At 46.4% G+C, this 19,562-nt stretch overlaps 1 protein-coding gene across 1 annotated transcript; it reads right to left on the reverse strand.

The window, feature by feature from the left end:
* Positions 1 to 8,132: 8,132 nt before the first annotated feature.
* On the reverse strand, positions 8,133 to 11,087 carry ASCL1 (achaete-scute family bHLH transcription factor 1). Its single transcript, XM_068272800.1, has 2 exons — positions 10,365 to 11,087; positions 8,133 to 9,165 (listed from the first exon to the last, which is right to left on the reverse strand). Exon 1 carries the CDS (start codon positions 10,964 to 10,966, stop codon positions 10,379 to 10,381), a length of 588 nt encoding a protein of 195 aa, XP_068128901.1. The 5' UTR covers positions 10,967 to 11,087; the 3' UTR covers positions 8,133 to 9,165; positions 10,365 to 10,378.
* Positions 11,088 to 19,562: the final 8,475 nt, after the last annotated feature.

Here is a 19,562-nt window from a genome sequence, read left to right on the forward strand (position 1 = left end):
GCCCCTCCATCCCTCCCACCCCAGCTGTCACACACTGATTGCTATTAGACTAAGAGGACCACAGGGCCCACAACCTCCCCAACACCTTAATATCTAGTTATCTGGCTTGCAGTCACTGCTATGTATCCCCTTTTCTTATTTCTTTCTGCTTCAAACACAATTAGGAATGACAGCTGAATGAATTGTGCGCCCCCTCCTACACTGCGCCCTGAGGCTGGAGCCTCTCCAGCCTATGCCTCGGCCCGGCCCTGCTCCCTCTGTGCATAGAACTCTCAGTAACGAACATTCTGTACAGATCACCTGGCAGAACTAAAGATGTCATACCTGTGATAAATTTCAGAATGTAAATTAGGGAGAGAAAGGATTTTACAGTGAGCAAACACTGAATAAATTATCTATAAATGAATATTGTAAAAAAATAAGCAATTTTATTTATTATGCTATTTTTACTACAGTTCCTCTTTAACTCTGATATGGAGGAAATATCAGAATCAGATTAAATGCACCCATCCTGCTGTTTGGTGCTGAAATAGTGATGAATGCAAGGGTTCAGGTTCCTAACATCAAGGTCCCAAATTCAAACAACAACACTAATAAAGATGTATTGATCATTGTTACTTGTTTGTTCACCTGCAAGCTTCCCCTTTAAAGAAAACCTGTAATTAAAAAAAGTTCCCCTGGGGGATACTCACCTCGGGTGTGGGAAGCTTCCGGATCCTATCAAGGCTTCCCCCGTCCTTCTGTGTCCCACGGCGGTCTTGCTGTGCCCCTCCGTACAGTGGGGAAGTAAATATTTACCCAGTGGCGTAGCTAAGGAGCTATGGGCCCTGGTGCAAGTTTTACATTGGGGCCCCCCAAGCACTCTATACACACCAAATGATACGGCGCACCAAAACCTGCCAAGAAAAAACACGGTGTCAGAGGTGCAAGAAGGGGATGGGAAACCATTTGTTAATGATTACAACTATTTAAAGCATCTATAGAAGTGATTATTACCAGCAGAGGACCAATAGAGAGCTAATACTGTGGTTGAAGAAAGGCCCCTCTGGCCCAAGGGCCCCGATGCAGTCACAACCTCTGCAACCTCTATTGCTATGCCACTGTATTTACCTTACCGGCTCCAGCACAGGCACAGTATCGGCTCTCCGCTCGGAGATAGGCGGAAATAGCCGATCGCTGTCGGTCCGCTCTACTACACAGGTGCAAGTCTCCTGTGCCTGCACAGTAGATCGGACCCGACAGAGATCGGCTATTTCCACCTATCTCCGTGCTGAGAGCCACAACAGCGCCCCCGCTGGAGCCGAGAAGGTAAATATATCAAGCCTTGTCAGCACTGTCAGGCTTGTCGAGCCAGGATTGCAGGACGCTTTGGGGGAGCCAGCACTGGATTGCCTGCAGCTACAGGGGAGGGGAAGCCTCATTGGGACCCTGAGGCTTCCCCCTCCTGAGGTGAGTACCGCCCAGGGGAACTTTTTTTTGTTACAGAGTCTCTTTTTAAAAAGTAGGGATGATCGGAAGAGGCGATTTCCGATATCGCGGTAATTCCGCCTACCGCTATAACGAAATTCCGCTACCGCTACATTCCGAATTCCGCATTCCTGTGGAACAATTTCCACAATGTTAAAGGGAACCTAATGGATGTTTCCTTTTAAACAAATACCAGTTCCCTGGCAGTCCTGCTGATAACTTTGGCTTTAGTGGTAGCTGAATCACAATCCTGAAACATGCATGCAGCTAATCCAGTCTGACTTCAGTCAGAGCACCTGATCTGCATGCTTGTTGAGGGACTGTGGCAAAAAGTATTAGAGACACAGGATCAGCAGGAGAGTCAGGCAACTAGTATTATTTTAAAAGAAAAAATCCACATCCTTCTCAGTTTAGGTTCCCTTTAAAAGGATTTCTGTAAATTTCCGAGGTATTACTCACAGGCTCATTTGAAACATCGTTTTTGAAACATTATAGGCCATGGGACCTAGAGGTTGTTCCACAGCAGTCATTACAATCTTTTTTTTGGAGCAGCAGGAGTTGTTTTAGGCCATGGGACCTAGATGTTGTTCCACAGCAGTCATTACAATTTTTTTTGGAGCAGCAGGAGTAGTTGTAGGCCATGGGACCTAGAGGTGGTTCCACGGCAGTCATTACAATTTTTGTTTGGAGCAGCAGGAGTTGTCGTAGGCCATGGGACCTAGAGATGGTTTCACAGCAGTCATAATCATTTTTTTTTGTAGCAGCAGGAGTTGTCATAGGCCATGGGACCTAGAAGTTGTTAAACAGAAGTCATTACAATTTTTTTTGGAGCAGCAGGCATTGTCGTAGGCCATGGGTCCTAGAGGTGGTTCCACGGCAGTCGTTACAATTTTTGTTTGGAGCAGCAGGAGTTGTCGTAGGCCATGGGACCTAGAGGTGGTTTCACAGAAGTCATTATAATTTTTTTTTGTAGCAGCAGGAGTTGTCGTAGGCCATGAAACCTAGAGGTTGTTCCACAGCAGTCATTACAATTTTTTGAGGAGCAGCAGGAGTTGTCGTAGGCCATGGGACCTAGAGGTGGTTTCACAGCAGTCATTACAATTTTTGTTTGGATAAGCAGGAGTTGTCGTAGGCCATGGGACCTAGAGGTGGTTTCACAGCAGTCATTACAATTTTTTTGGGGAGCAGCAGGAGTTGTCGTAGGCCATGGGACCTAGAGGTTGTTCCACAGCAGTCATTATAATTTTTTTTTGGAGCAGCAGGAGTTGTCGTATGCCATGGGACCTAGAGGTGGTTTCACAGCAGTCATTATATTTTTTTTTTTGGAGCAGCAGGAGAAGTTGTAGGCCAAAAGCATAGGGTTAGGATAGAATATAATGTCGGAGAGCTGCAAAAGCTGCATTTTTATGATATTAAAAAGCAAAAATATGCGATGATAGTGATAGGCAACAGAGTTTGAGAGGGAGACCATTTGAGGCTTGAAAAACAGCAAAATGTTAATTTAGTCTGTCTAATCTTCATCATGAATCAGTGAGAGGGGTCTGTAATTATCACTGATCCATGACTCGTTCATTTTAATGAACGTTAGTATGTCCACATTGTCTCTGGACAGACGGGTCCATTGGTCAGTGACCACCCCACCTGCAGCACTAAATACTCTCTCAGAAAGAACACTGGCGGCGGGGCATGCTAGAACCTTCAGTGCATACTGAGCGAGTTCAGGCCAGGTTTGCAGTTGTTTTGTCCAATACTCCATGGGGTCATCCTTACTCTCCATATTGTCTGGAGCACTGGCTGACCCCAAGTAATCATTCACCATACGGGCCAGCCGCTGGCGGTGACTACTTTGCCCGCTGGTGCTGCTGCTGCTAGAAGGAGTATCTGGCATTGGCTGATAACATTAATTCAACATACTCAGCAGGTTCACAGATTGGCTAATGGTGCTGCTGCTGGGAGTGGGACCACCAGACCTTTGCTGAGTATGATGAGGCTTGGTAGCTTGGGCCCGGGACACAGATTCTGGAAACACATCTTCTACCCAACAAAGAAGGGCATCCCTGATGTAGCTCATCCTGGCATCTGCTTGGGAGGGGGGTATGAACTGCCGCATTTTCCCCTTGCACCGGGGATCTAAGATGGTGGCCACCCACATGTCGAGCCTTGATTTTAAAGTTTTAATCTTGGGGTCCTTACGGAGGCACTGGAGCATATGTGCAGCCATAGGGAAGAGATGTCTGCCATTAATCACCTCTTCCTGGCTGTCAGAACTGTCATCATGCTCCAGCTCCACATCAGAATCTTCTTCCCACCCCCAGACAATAGGCTCTTCCGCATCCACAAGTTCTGCCTCCTCATCCAGGACTTGAGCATGCTCACTAACTCCCCCACTTGACTGACCACTGTTCAGTAGGGCTTCCTCCCCCTGTCCGAGCACTTTGTCAAGAGCCTTGTCCAGCATGAAGACAAGAGGGAGCACTTCTGCTGCAGTGATCCTCACTGACCAATTTTGTTGCCTGCTCAAACGGCTCCCAGATTTTACACACCTGTCCAATCAGCTGCCACTGGCCCCCAGTAATGTAGTCCAGTGGCCCTGTTCTGGAGGAAGATGTCTGAGACAGGTATAGCCTAACCACCTTTCACTGCTCCCACAACCTCTTCAGCATGTGGAGGGTGGAGTTCCACCGCATCGGACAATCAGAAATAAGCCTGTGCCGCGGCAGGCTATGGTGCCGATGCAGCAGTTTCAAGGCCGCGGTAGGCTTAAAGGAGTTGTCAGGGGAAATAAAGTAAAATGAATGGTACTTACCGGGGGCTTCCTCCAGCCCCAAGCTCCCAGGACCTCCCTCGTCGCAGCTCTGCCCGCAGCCGTTTGCCGGAGCTCCGACCCGGTCCCCAGCGATGACATCAGAGCGGCCTGGAGGTCGCTCTGTACTGCGCCTGCACGATCGGCTCTGTCAATCACCGCCATGTGGGTCGGAGCGAACTGCGCAGGAGCAGAACTACTGCGCTCCGGGTCGGAGCTCCGGCAAACGGCTGTGGGCAGAGCTGCGGCGAGCGAGGTCCTGGGAGCTTGGGGCTGGAGGAAGCCCCCGGTAAGTACCATTCATTTTACTTTATTTCCCCTGACAACTCCTTTAAGGATCTACTTAAAGAGAACCTGTAACAAAAAAAAGTTCCCCAGGCGGGTACTCACCTCCTCGGGAAAGGGAAGCCTCAGGGTCCCAATGAGGCTTCCCCCTCCCCTGTAGCTGCAGGCAATCCAGCGCTGGCTCCCTCGAAGTGTCCGGCAATCCTCCCTCGACAAGCCTGACAAGCACTGATAAGCGCTGATTTATTAACCTTTCCTGGCTCCAGCGGGGGTGCTGTTGTGGCTCTCCACATGGAGATAGGCGAAAATAGCCGAGTCGGGTCCGCTCTACTGCGCATGCGCAGGACACTTGCCAGTGCAGTAGGTCAGGCCGACAGCGATCGGCTATTTCCGCCTATCTCTGAGCGGAGAGCCGATACTGCGCCTGCGCTGGAGGCGGGAAGGTAAATATTTACATCCCTGCTGTTCGGGGAGCTTTATCGTCGCTACCGTGGGACCGAGGAGGATGGGTAAAGCCTCCGGATCCTATTGAGGCTTCCCCGATCCTCCTCGGCCCCACGGCGGTGACGATAAAGCTCCCCGAACAGCAGCGATGTAAATATTTACCTTCCCGCCTCCAGCGCAGGCGCAGTATCGGCTCTCTGCTCGAAGATAGGCGGAAATAGCCGATCGCTGTCGGCCTGCCATACTGCGCTGGCTCAAGTCTCCTGAGGTGAGTACCCCCAGGGGAGGTTTTTTTTGTTACAGGTTTTCTTTAAGATGAGCATATTTATTTTAAAAAAGTTGATCCGTTTTACTGTATTGGTAGTGATCACTGCTTTGATGTCATACCATAATTGCCCTGTCCATTCACTTGGATCACATCCTCATACATATGTTGATTGTAGAAGTTAATGTGGACGGCAGGGATGAGCCGGCATGTGCAGAATTCAGTTTCACTTGATGGTGGGCTCAAGCCCGGCAGAGAGTGTTATACCTGGTACACACCATGCAATTTCCCATCAGATAGATGGGTCGATAGATAATTTCTGACAGATCCAATCGGATTTCCGTTTTTCTGAACGATTTTCTGATCACTTCTATGTAAATTGATCAGAAAAACTAACGGAAATTAGATCGGACCTGTCAGAAATTATCTATTCGACCCATCTATCTAATGGGAAATGTACGTTGTGTATCAGGCTTTAGGGCTCTTTTGCACTAAGAAGAGTGATCGCAATTGAAATCAGTAGAAATGTGCCCTTATTTCTGCAGGAATACCAGCATTTGCTTACCATATTTATAAATAAGCTCCTAGAAGCAGAGGAGGTTATCTGGTTAATAACTTTATTGGCTGGGCAGTTGGAGATGGTCCATTTGATGTAAACTGGAGCTCATACAATACACAGATAAAACACATCTGCAATAACGATGATGTAACACCACTAGTCAGTGATGCCTGCTCTCCCCAGCGTGCTGTGTGGAGGAGCAATAGAGATTTACAACGTGTAAATAGTTGCTGAGAGGACTTGTGTCCTGGGACAGAAGTCCTCCTGGCTGGCTGGGAATAATAGGGCAGCGGTGGCTGGACGCACACTGCACACGGTGCGAGCCGCTTGATTTATGGAGTTTACAAATGCTGAGCTGAACACTGGCAGAGGCCGCCTCAATAGTCCTCCCTGCTAGCAGAAGAAAAGCCTTTGTGTTGCTAAGCGATTAGAGCACATATAATGAGATTTACCCCAATCCTGCTTTGCCCTTTCGTATTTTCAAGTAAAAAAAAAAAAGTGTGGTTTTGTGAATCTCACCGTCCGTCTTATACATTGTTGCAAACAACAGCTTAACTTTGCCTTTAGTTTAATTAGTTTGGATATTTACTATTCAAGAGCCAGCTATAGACAACACCTGTTCACACAAGACCCCCTCCCATTTTCTTAGTGGAGGATGAAACATTATCCTAATGTTATATTCATAGGCATAAATGACTTGTTACACTTTCTCTGCTTGCTACAGACAAGAGAAAGGTAACCAGTACCTCCAGAAAAGCACAGCACTGTATGGCAAAAGATAACGAACGACACACTGCTAGAAATGACAGGGATTGGCTTCATAGAAACTTATTGATTGTTAGGTAAGGTCAGCAGAACTGGCTGCACAGGACTGTATTATGAGTGATTGCATAAGGGGCTCCTGTAACCTCAGTAAATACTGTTACAGCCATAGCAGGGCAGGCTGGGGGCTGAACAGGGCAGGCTGTGCCTCTCTGTCCTTTGTTGGGCTGCATTTTGCGCTTTGCTTTCCGCCTGGCTTGGTGCACGCAAACTGAATTTGCAAGTCATTTAGGGAAGGGGGCCGAGTATCCAGGCAGAGGCAGCCAGGCTGGCATTCCGGTCACGTACTTGCTAACTGACAACAAGCTCCCCAGCCAAAAGGGGGGAAAAAAGCCCACCAATTTCTTTTTAAATCTTAGTAATTGGGTGCTTTTACAGGCAGATCACGCTTTTTGGATAGAATGACATGCTTATAGATCACTGTCTCTGATCTGGCAACCCCCCTCCTCCTCCAGCTCAAGCTATTTGTAGAGAACAGCTTGAAAGATTCTAAAAGTTTGCCTCAATCATACGGAAGATGAGAAACGTTTCGCACAGTTATATGGATATATATATATTATGAATACTATATATATATATATATATATATATATATATATATATATATATATATATATATATATATATATATACATATATACACTCTTTAACATCTACTGGTACGTTGGTTATGTTGCGAGTATTCAAACATTCCCCACAATCCTGATGCTGTAAATATATTTTATATGCAAATATCCTCCTTTTTTGCTTATTTTATACTTATATGAGCTTAAGGTGCCCACTAATGATACAATCTTGATTGCACAATCGTACAATTTTTATGAAAGTAGTACCTAGAATATCCGTTCAAAGTATATTCACTCAGTTTACCTTTCCACTACATACATTTGGCAAGATTGTACAATCATGATTGTATCGTTGCATTGGTATGCCTTCAGTGACTCCTCATAGGCTTATTTCATAATGTAACGCAGTGTGTGAATGACTGGTGATGAGCAATTTGCAATAACTTCCAGCAGCCAATCACACTCCGGCTACATCATCGAGAGAAGAATTTGAAATGGCTCGCTATATAGATCTGTTCTCTGCCTTATTAAATATGCCCGTTAGTTCTCGCCTATTATGCTAGATGCTGTAGGGGTAGATGAATGGGGGTCTTCAGTAGTCACTTGTGGGTATAGAGCGCCCTCTGTTCCCCGTGTTTTATGTACTCAGTCTTCCTTGGGTTGCTGGTTTAAGCACAATGAAGCCATTAATCAATCTTTTTTTTTTTTTCTCTGAATTCTTTTCATGCATAGGAGATGGCAAACAATTGGTACCCATCTTTATTGTGTCTCTTCTAAATAGATAAATCAGCCTCTGCTTCCCTCTTCAGCATCCTAAACCCATACATCCCTATGGCAGAGGCTGGATAAAAAGCGGAACACACATGATTGTTTTTATATAAAACATTTTTTATTATGAAACTATTGTGTAAAAAACGCATCTGTTATGCAGGACTTTTGTAAGTTTGTAATAAAACAGTAAGAAAAGGCAGTGGCATAATGTTCCAACCAAAACATTGTCAGCATAGAAACGAAGGACCACTATTTTGCGTTTGGACAATAGCTGCATAAACTTTGTTCATTGTGAACATTGCTTTAATAATACAATTAATACATTAACAAAGTTTCTATAGAAAGTAAGACACGTCGGTGTGCTAAAGTACATTTGTGGGAGCTCAGAACTCCCCCACTTTAAAAGCAGTGTTCTTTCACAAAAACCACATACAAAATGGCAGTTGTAAGGTCATTTATAGCAGAGACTAGCGCCACCCTCAGCCCTCCAGCTGTTGCCAAAGCAAGTGTCATACATAGAGAGCCCGGGCAACATCTGGACTGCCAGCGAATGACAGTCACTGTCATGTGTAGACTACAAGTCTAAATACGCAGAGGTAATAAGCATTACATAATAATGTAGCAAGATATACACATTTTTATAACATTTGTACAAAACTTCTATAAATCTCTCTCTTATGTACAAAAATAGCTTAAAACACCCCATACCTCTGGGATGGATAGAAATAGATTTTTTTTATAATAAAAAAACAACACAAAAAAAGACTGGAAGCATTTCTTTTACGTTGTAAGTGGTATAAAAATAGTAGAAGAGGGGGCTTAAAGGGTTCTTTGAGTATCAGCATAGTTTGAATGCAAAACTCCACAAGTCATGATCCTGGGACTAGCATCATCCTATAGAGAAGGAGTGTGATTATCAGTCAGTCAGAACTGGGCTGGGATAGCGATTGTAAAGCCCACAGTTCTTAGGATCTTGTGGGCCAGTCCTGTCTCTTCCTTATATGAGTATATAGTGGTGTGTACCCCACCAGCCATGATCCTCGCGGTACACAGTCTCAGGTTATCCTGTGGACTCTGCTGGAGTGCAAATCTAGTGCTTTAGTGTTCTTTGAGAGGCTTGAGACTCCCTTGTGCTTCACTTTCTCCTTCTGAGCAGAAAGGACAATCTGCAGTGCTAGCAGCCCTGGGAGAGAATAAAAAAAGAGACTAATCAGTCAATCATGCTAGACAAGGCGAGAGCTACACACATTATTGGAGCACAAGCAGCAGCATGATCTGGCAATAGAAAGTACAGAGCGATTTCAGCACCCACGGCAGTGGACTTCAGCATGGATGGATGCAGGCAGGCAAGCATGGGCTTCAGCATACACGAGTGCAGACAAGTTTAAACTTCAGCATGCATGGATGCAGACAAGTATGGACTTCAGCATGCAGACAAGTATGGTCCAGCATAGATGGATGCAGACAAGTATGGGCCAGAATAGAAGGATGCAGACAAGTATGGACCAGAATAGAAGGATGCAGACAAGTATGAACCAGAATAGAAGGATGCAGATAAGTATGGACCAGAATAGAAGGATGCAGATAAGTATGGACCAGCATAGGTGGATGCAGACAAGTATGGACCAGAATAGAAGGATGCAGACAAGTATGGGCCAGAATAGAAGGATGCAGATAAGTATGGACCAGAATAGAAGGATGCAGATAAGTATGGGCCAGAATAGAATGATGCAGATAAGTATGGACCAGCATAGGTGGATGCAGACAAGTATGGACCAGCACAGGAGGATGCAGATAAGTATGGACCAGCATAGGTGGATGCAGACAAGTATGGACCAGAATAGAAGGATGCAGACAAGTATGGACCAGCACAGGAGGATGCAGATAAGTATGGACCAGCATAGGTGGATGCAGACAAGTATGGACCAGAATAGAAGGATGCAGACAAGTATGGACCAGAATAGAAGGATGCAGACAAGTATGGACCAGAATAGAAGGATGCAGATAAGTATGGACCAGGATAGAAGGATGCAGATAAGTATGGACCAGAATAGAAGGATGCAGATAAGTATGGGCCAGAATAGAATGATGCAGATAAGTATGGGCCAGCATAGGTGGATGCAGACAAGTATGGACCAGAATAGAAGGATGCAGACAAGTATGGACCAGCACAGGAGGATGCAGATAAGTATGGACCAGCATAAGTGGATGCAGACAAGTATGGACCAGTATAGAAGGATGCAGATACGTATGGACCAGAATAGAAGGATGCAGATAAGTATGGACCAGCATAGATTGATGCAGACAAGTATGGACCAGCATAGGTGGATGCAGACAAGTATGGACCAGCATAGGTGGATGCAGACCAGTAGAGAGACTCACCTGCTGCTCTCAGCTCAGAACCAGGTGGTGAAGTCTAGCAGTTCTTGCTCCTCGGGACTCAGGGGGTCGTAGGATCCTTCATCGGAAGAGTAGGAGGAGACAGGGGAACCTGCCATAGAGTTCATGTCATGACAGTAGTTGGGGGAGATGGTGGGTGACAGGACCCCAGACTGGAAAGCAGCACTGACAGCGTCATGTTCGTCCAGCAGTTGCTGTAGCGCTCGGATGTACTCCACTGCTGAGCGCAGGGTCTCCACCTTGCTCATCTTCTTGTTGGCAGCACCATTGGGGACATGCTCCCTTAGGGTGGCAAAGCCCAGGTTGACCAGCTTGACCCTGTTCCTCTCCCTCTCGTTCCGCCTGGCTACGGCTGCGGGCTGCTGCTGGGGGAGGCTGTAGCCGAAGCCAGTGAAGTTGAGCCTCCTCTTGCACCTCATCAGCTCTGGAGAGGACGAGCGCTGCCTCTTCACCTGCTTGGCCATAGACTTGGCATGGGACTGCTGCCCGTCTGCTGGGCTGAGTTGCAGACTCTGGGCGAAGTAGCAGGCTGGCTGCAGGAAGTGCTGGCCGGAGCCGCTCTCTGCCTTGGCAGTGCTGTCCATGGCTGGAGCAGCTCGTGTCACTCGCGTGTTGCTCTGACTGTGCGGGTGAAGGAATGGAAGAGGCGAGCCCCGCGCCCTGTCCCGCACGTTCCCTGGCTCGCTGCACTGAGTGCTGGGGTCGCCCGGCCGCCGCCGCCTTTTCAATGGGCACAAGCCCCACGCGTTCTGCCTTGGCCCCGCCCCCTCCCCGGGCTCTATTCTATGCGGTTTGTTGTTCCAATGCGTGCGCCTGGCGCGTGCCGCTGCGAGCGCTGAATAAACAAGTGCAGACAGAGCGAGAGGGGGCGGGGCTCCGCACTGGCAGCGGCAGCAACCTGCTCCTGCCTGGGGGTGCCACTCACTGTAACAACCTGCTCCTGCCTGGAGGTGCCACACTCACTAACCTGCTCCTGCCTGGGGGTGCCACTCACTGTAACAACCTGCTCCTGCCTGGAGGTGCCACACTCACTAACCTGCTCCTGCCTGGGGGTGCCACTCACTATAACAACCTGCTTCTACTAGGGGATGCCACACATTGCAACAACCTGCTCCAGCCAGGGAACGTGACATTCTGCAACCTGCTCCTGCCTGGGGGTGTCACTCACTGCAACCTGCTCATCCTGAGGGGTACCCCAGGTGATGGCGCTCGGGGCTGCCCTGTCTGTAGGGCTGGTGAGCTGCCTGTAGCGGAGACCTTGCACACAACTCCCTGCATGGGGCAGAGGAGCTGAGCAATCTTATCTTTTCTATATTGTGTGTCTTCTTCTCCCGTGGAGCTTATGATTACCCATTGCAGCTTATTTACTTATAGATATCACTGCTGCATCCGGGAGGAAGTGAATAATAATAATAGCCATCTACTTACTACATCAGCCCACACTCACTAAACAAACTGACTTGGGAGTCGGGACCTCACTCATCTACTCACTGAAACTATGTTTCATATTTACATACATCATGCATGTCTATTGAAGATCATTGTGTGACTGTTTCTGAGAGGAGCTCACAAGTCATTCCTTGCATGTGTCACAGTCTTATAGCCCCACTACAGGTCTCCATCCTCCTAGCTTTCTACACAACAGGTCACCACACTCATCGGAATGCTTCTTCAAAATGCCAATTCATCATTTGTAGGACTGAGGATTTCCCTTTCCCAGCATATGCTTATGTATGCATTTGAGCAGTGAAGTTTTGGCTGGCACAGTACAATGCATGTAATGAATTTTAAATAAAGAGTGTAAAAGTGCAGTGATAAAATGCAGAATTACTCAACCCTTAATGTACATGATCATGTTTAGTTCAGGTTGCCATGGGTTACTGCACACTGAATACCATCACTACAGTTCACTGGCTCCTCCTAGCCAGACATAGGCAGTGGATTGCATTGCACTAGTTTATAGTAGTAGCTGCTGTCCTTTGGTCAAAGAACATTCTGCAGTCAGCAAAGGGCCAGGTGCAGCCTTGCAGGAATGTCCTTTTACAAGACTTATCTTCTGTAGTTGAATCAATTACGCCCATCATTTGCATTTTCCTCCACCCAACTAGTAGCCAAAGAGCAATGAGTAATGTTTAACATCCTGCCAAAAGATTGACACTGGGAAGGCTTTCATAGCTTGTAAAGGAAGTACATTTTGCCATAGTGGGGTTAATTCTTCATCTATTGCGTAACTGAGGAAATAGGCAAGTTCAGATTGAGTCTAAATAAAACAAGCACCACTTGTAGTAGAAATTTAGATACATTCTTTCCAGGTAACAAAGTATTCTCTTCAGGTAAAGAAATGTACATGCAGCTAGTCAGCAGCGTCAGTATTGTAACTGAAATTGGATTGGTGCTTTAGCAACTATCTGATCCTATTTGCTTGTTCTATTTCAGTACATTAACTGCAGACATCAAACCAAGAAACTTCCACTGATGACGCAAGTGTGCGAAACCGGTCTGGAAGGAGACGAGTGACACTTATATTCTTGTTCCCACCACTGGCCAGTATACATGCGCTATTTTAATTCAGGGTACCCATAACTTTGGGCCCATTATGTAAGTACTCTTTTTATGTCTTTTATGATTTATATCACGCTTTTCTCCTGGCGGACTCAAAGCGCCAGAGCTGCAGCCACTAGGACACGCTCTATAGGCAGTAGCAGTGTTAGGGAGTCTTGCCCAAGGTCTCCTACTGAATAGGTGCTGACTTACTAAACAGACAGAGCCAAGATTCGAACCCAGGTCGCCTGTGTCAGAGGCAGAGCCCTTAAAGAGAACCCGAGGCGGGGTTCTTCCATCGCAATCCCCATACAGAGGCTGGGTCTGTCTATAGAGCCCAGCCTCTGTTGCTAGTTAGTTTCCTCCAAAGACCCCCCTGCGCTCAGCCAGACTCCATAAAACACAGCCACGCTATGCGGCTGTGTTTACCTCACTAACGTCAGTCTCGGCTGCTCCCCCGCCTCCTGAATCACTCCGGTCCCCGCCCGCGTCCCTTCCCTCCAATCAGCGGGGAGGGAAGGGATGTGGGCGGGGACCGGAGCGATTCAGGAGGCGGGGAGCAGCCGAGACTGACGTTAGTGAGATAAACACTGCCGGCTGTGACACGCTGCATGTCGCCAGCGTGGCTGTGTTTTATGGGGTCTGACAGCGTGCGGGGGGGCTTTGGAGGAAACTAACTAGCAACAGAGGCTGGGCTCTATAGGCAGACCCAGCCTCTGTGTGGGGATTGCGATGGAAGAACCCCGCCTCGAGTTCTCTTTAACCATTACACTATCCATGGTTCATTTATCCTTAATAAAGCGGTCTACACTTAGTACTGCAGGTTTTTTTTATAATTTTTATGATATATCATTGATCTTACCTCGATGCAATCTGGAGGATGACGTTACGCAGTTAAAGATTGGAACAGTTCTGTGACCACTGGGAGGCGGGAGCCTCATGCTATGTACACAACCTTATAACGTGGGTTGCTATAGGCTGGTAAGCCTTTTTCCTTTTGGGTGCTGGGACTCACTTTTATTGGCCTGATACCTCAGATGTGAAGCAAGCGGAAGTGTATCATATACCTACTTGTGACCTGTGCTGATTCAGTTACATTATCAGAAATTAATGTTATCTTACCACATTTACTCTGTTACTTTGCATGCACTGTTGGGGCTCATAGCTATTTCATGGTAGTTAAGCAATTTAATTAATGCTTTTAACTTTCCAGCGATATCAGGAGGGGGGGAGGGTATCATTCCAGGATAGGAAGCACTGATATTTTGCCTAAAAGATGATCAACTGGGACGGGTTTATTAAGCTGGGTACAGAGTCAGACCTTGCAACAAACCCAGCTGTGTAAAGCACGATCTGCCTGTAATCTGTGAATGTGCTAATTTTGTGCTGTTCCTGGCTGAGCCTTCTGGTTCAGTTACTGCAGTGTATGGAGCTTTCCTGGTGCTGAATATATTCAGCTATGTGGAAAGCAGGGAAAAAATGGTGACCCTCCCCACAGCTATAGCAGCCCTGCTCAGCTAGCTATATCAGCTAGTACTGAGGAGGGAGAAATCCCATGATTGTGGCGGGTCCCCCTCAGCTGTATTTACCAGCTCATGTAGACATCATTGGTGGGGGAGTGGCACCTTGCAACCAGGGGCAGCATTGCATCCCCTATCTCTCAAAACATTACTCTGATTGCTGGTGGGTATAGATCTCTTTGGGCATCCACTGAATCAGTGGGGTACCCAGTAATAAGGGGCAAAGGTTTACGTTTCTACGTGATTTCTGAAAACTTAGACCAATCAGCTAAGCACTGCCCCTAGCTAATATCTTTGGGTATCTCCTGAGAACCCTTACAGATTTGGTTTTACATTAGTTTTGTTTGAGTTCTTTTTATGGCTTGGTGTACACAGAAAAAGTGTACATTTCCGTTCCAGTCCATTCCTGTCCTGTCAGTTTTGTAGCAGTTTTCTATGGGCGTGCTCACATAAAAAAAAAATGTATAGTTCCAATCTTGTCAGATAAAACTGATAGAAAACTGATGCAAAACTGACAGGGCATGACTGACCTGGACTGGAAATGTACAGATTTATGTGTGAACCAAGCATAATTAAAATGGAAGCTTGAAATCAACAGGACATGAGATAGACTGAAGTAAAGCAAATGGATCAAGGTGGATGGAGTTTCTGAAGAAGAACCTAAGGTCTTCTTATATCAAGTTACAGATAACATTTTGCAACTGCTGTGTTTTTATTGACACCAGCTTTCATCAAAAGTGTGAGAGGTTTCAGGAGACTTCTGCACATATTAGCTGAGGCAGGGGCTTTTATCTGTTTGCTGCAATCTTGGGGCAATGGGAAAGCACCATAAATCATTAATGTCCCTTATTCTAGTGCACCTCAGTGGTTCTGTGCCTAACCCCCGGTGCCTAAACTGTTTGTGAGGAGGGAGATGTTATGTTGTCTGTTCTTGCAAAGCACTCTTCTGACATTGCTGATTGGTATAGAAGCGGGTAAAGTGAGCTGAGGGGGACCTACACAATCACAACATTTCTATTAATTTGCAGCTTTTGTAGCTAGGGTAGGCTGGTATATATATATATATATATATATATATATATATATATATATATATATATATATATATATATATAAAAGAAACAGGTCATTCAGGAATGTGTATCTTACATAATAAGTCTTAGGGCTCGTTTCCACTTGTGCAGCGTGCGTCTGCGAGACGCGCGCCGACACTGAGCGTGTGGGCGGGATCGCAGGCGAATCCCATGAGCCGTGCCATGCACGGCTATGGGAATCGCAGCCTCCCGAGCGAATTCTGCGGGGGTTCCGGCCGAATCGCTACTGCAAGCGATTCGGCCGGCGGTGCAATTCTCCCCTATGGCAGAGTTTCCCCGTGCGATTCATGTGCGGGGAAACTCTGCGGAATCGCGGCGGTTTCCGCGATAGTGGAAACGGGCCCTTAAACTAGCCCTTGAGCCAGGCATGCAAGATATCTGAAGAACCTTCACAAATCATCCATTAATAGCAATTAGATCATTTATGTACGATTTATTTGTATGTTCATTTATGCATGTATGTACATATTTAGATGCTAAATTAGCACAATGTTTCTCAAGGATATTATTTTGCAGATCATGAGCTAAAGTCAGCAAAATTCCCCAAAATAAAGTAAAACTGGCATTAAAGTGGACCTGAACTCTTGCACAGGACAGAAGGAAAACATAGAAAAATGCACCCTGTATGTATTTTAAGAGTTTAGTCTGTCTAATTCACCCTCATTTGTGACTATTCACCACTGCAATTTGATCTCTCAGCTGTGTCAGCTCAGGAATCTCCACTGCCACCGCAGAGCAGCTAATTTGTAAACACAGGATGTTAACAATATGTCTGCTTCCATGAAAGCAGACTCCACAGATTGTGAATCGATTTCATAGTGAAATTGATTCAAAATCTGTTTGCAGTGAAGGCAGCCAATAGATCCCTTTTTGATCAGATTCGATCACAGAGGGATCTATCTGCTGGTCGATCTGGTGGCAATCGACCAGTGTATGGCTGCCTTTTACCTCCTGTGCTTTCAAATGGCCTTATCTGCCCTATCTGCCATAGACAGTCATGTGACACAGGGGAAATCAGATTACAATTTGTGATTAGTCACAGATGAGGGGGGATTAGACAGGCTAAACTCTCTAAATACGTACAGGGTGCATTTCCCTATGTATTTCTTCAGTCTTGTGCAAGAGTTCAGATCCACTTTAAAGAATTTTAATCAATGAATCCCAAGCCTCTTAGCTATTACAGTCAGTGAACTGTGCTATACGTGTTGCCACAGAAATGATTACAACAGCATACAAGAAAAATATCACAGCCCAGTGGTTGGCATGTGTGATAAAAGGTGATATGCGTCCCGTACACCTGTCACTTTTTAAATGCACAGGTAACAGAGCAGCCAGGCAGCAGAGGAAGTGAAGGCAACGTCGCCTCATTAGTCACACAGCAATGCTTTGGCTGTGCCGCCAGCTTGAGCAGAAAATCAAGATACGAGCCAACTTATCAGGGAACCTCCTGCCTGGCCATGAAGTGTCAGGCTGATGTGGGACGCCATGTTTCTTATCTCTCTTTTCTGTGAGCCCAGACGTCACGCAGACTGGACAGTGCAGAATGCTGTATTATGCCAGGATGTGATTTACTAAATATGTGCAGTTAAGTTTTCAGGTAGCCATACATCACTTGATGCATGGGCAGATCGACCACGAGACAGATCCTTCTCTGATCAAATCTGAATAGAGAGGGACAGGGGCGTAACTAGGCCCCACCGGGCCCCCCTGCAGAATTTCATTGCAGCCCCCCCCCCCCACTCTCTAAGGCCCGCTCGGGGCCGTTTTGTGGGGGCTGGAGGGATGGCAGCATGAGGGGAAAGCCTTGGCCACAGTCGGCGGGGAGAGGGGAAGTTCCCCCCCTCTCCCTTACCTCGGGGCTCTCCCTCTCTGCGCTCCCCTCCAGCTAGTTACAGTGTGGGCAGCGGGCAGCGGAGGGCAGATACATACCTTCTTCCGTGCGTTCCACCGCATACTCCTCGCTCTATTGGCTGACGTCACTTCCGAAAGTGACGTCACTTCCGGAAGTGACATCAGCCGCTAGAGCGAGGAGTATGCGGTGGAACGCAAGGAAGAAGGTATGTATCTTGCCGCCGCTGCCCGCTGCCCAAACTGTAACTAGCTGGAGGGAAGCACAGAGGGGAGAGCCTCTGTTGCTTGCCCATACACTGCAGACCAATTTCCAATAGATTTCAGCATGCTTGTTGTCAATGACAACAAGCCAAACAAAGCTCAGCTCCCATTATTACAACAACTAAACGCACCATGAAACCAAAGTGCTTATATGAATGGGACAATTGCAGCGTATTGCTATGCAACTGTAACACGCTTTATTTGCACCGCAAGGTGCATAGTACGAATGCACCCTTTTAAGCAGGTGGAGCCTCTGATTTTACAATCTATAGAAACACTACAGTCTGCACTGCCCAGACTCAGCAGTACAACTTCTGCTTTGTATAGTTTGGGAGCTTTCTCAACTGTCAAGAGGTTTATTTTCATTATGAAAACTTTTCCCTCCTTCTTCCTCTAACAAAGCTACATTGGAAATAACCAAGCAAACCTTTTCAATAAAAAGAAGTTTGAACACCAATAAAACTGCTCATTAAAGCTGCTTTTGAAGATACAAGCTATTGTACTGTTAGAAACTTAGCAAAGTAAATTACTTTGTGTTTCTTCATCAAATGATAATCTATGTTCATCATGATATACTGTATATAAATGCATTGGGTAGACTGATGAACTGGAAGAAAAGCACAGTGTAGACCAGTGATGTGAGATTGTGTACATCCCATCATGTGCACAGAAGCATCTGTTTTCTAAAGCCTTCAGAAGTAATTTGCTGTTGAAAATAAGAATATCTTTGCTTCACTGGTGTTCATTGCACAACTCAATTTATCACCCCCTCATCTCTCTCTCTCTCTGTAATGATCGCTGCTGCAGCAGCTATTGCTGGAAGTAGTGCTGCAGCTCAGGCAGTTCTGATGTCTTTCCATGCAAGCTGCATAGCTTTGTCTGTCTTTCCCTGCTGTCAGCTTGTGACTGATTATCATTCACCTGTGTGGGAATCTGCATGTCTGCTCCCATTGGATGACCTCAGTATAAAGATCTGCTTCCTGCAGGGTTTCCTTGGGTTTTCATAGCTTCAGCTTAAGCCTGCCTTGCTGTCGCTTTAGCCCCCGATCGTGTTTATTGTTATAAAGATACTTTGCTGGTCTTTGCATCATATATTGGTTCATTGCCAATATATATGCATACCAGCACGTTTATTATTTTCCTTGTATTTGTGTTACGTTAATACATCAGTGTCGCTGATGTATACGTACACGAACTGTTTATATCCTGTGTGCAGTTAGTCAGCTTTCCAGCACGTTTTGGTAGGTTGCGCGTACCGTGACCACCCGTGCTGAGGTAGTTACCCTGCTCCTGGTTCTGTTTGTGGATTGCGTTCATCTCTGCGAAGAGATAACGAATCCTTCTGAATCCTGTTCTGTTACCGTTTGTGGATTGCGTTCATCTCTGCGAAGAGATAACGAATCCTTCTGAATCCTGTTCTGTTACCGTTTGTGGATTGCGTTCATCTCTGCGAAGAGATAGCGAATCCTTCTGAGTCCTGTTCCCTGTGTTACTCCATTCCTAGTCAGCGTTCCTGCTTATGTCATATATCGGTTCATTGCCGATATATACATATGTTAGTCAGACGTTACAAATAGTTTCATTGATAGCTGTAATTGTAATACGCTAGGAAAACATACTTATTGTATATTTATCTGTGTTACGTTCATCTATCTTAATCCTGCTGTTTTCTGACTGTCCTGTCCTGTCTTTGTGAGGCACGCCATCGCCGCATCGCATTGGCTGCCTCATTCCAGTCTGTCTGGTTTTGGACGCTTGCTGTCGCTAAGTAGCCGCTAGCTAGCAAGCGTTCATTCTGTCTACCTGTCCTGATCTCCTCAGTTCTGGTTTGTGCGCTCAGCGCTACTTTGCGCTGAGACGTTATACGAAAGCATTGTTTGTGGCTGTCAGATCTGCACCGGCTCTGTGCGCCA

Source organism: Hyperolius riggenbachi, chromosome 3, assembly GCF_040937935.1.
Source record: "Hyperolius riggenbachi isolate aHypRig1 chromosome 3, aHypRig1.pri, whole genome shotgun sequence".
In the NCBI taxonomy this organism is placed as follows: Eukaryota; Metazoa; Chordata; class Amphibia; order Anura; family Hyperoliidae; genus Hyperolius; species Hyperolius riggenbachi.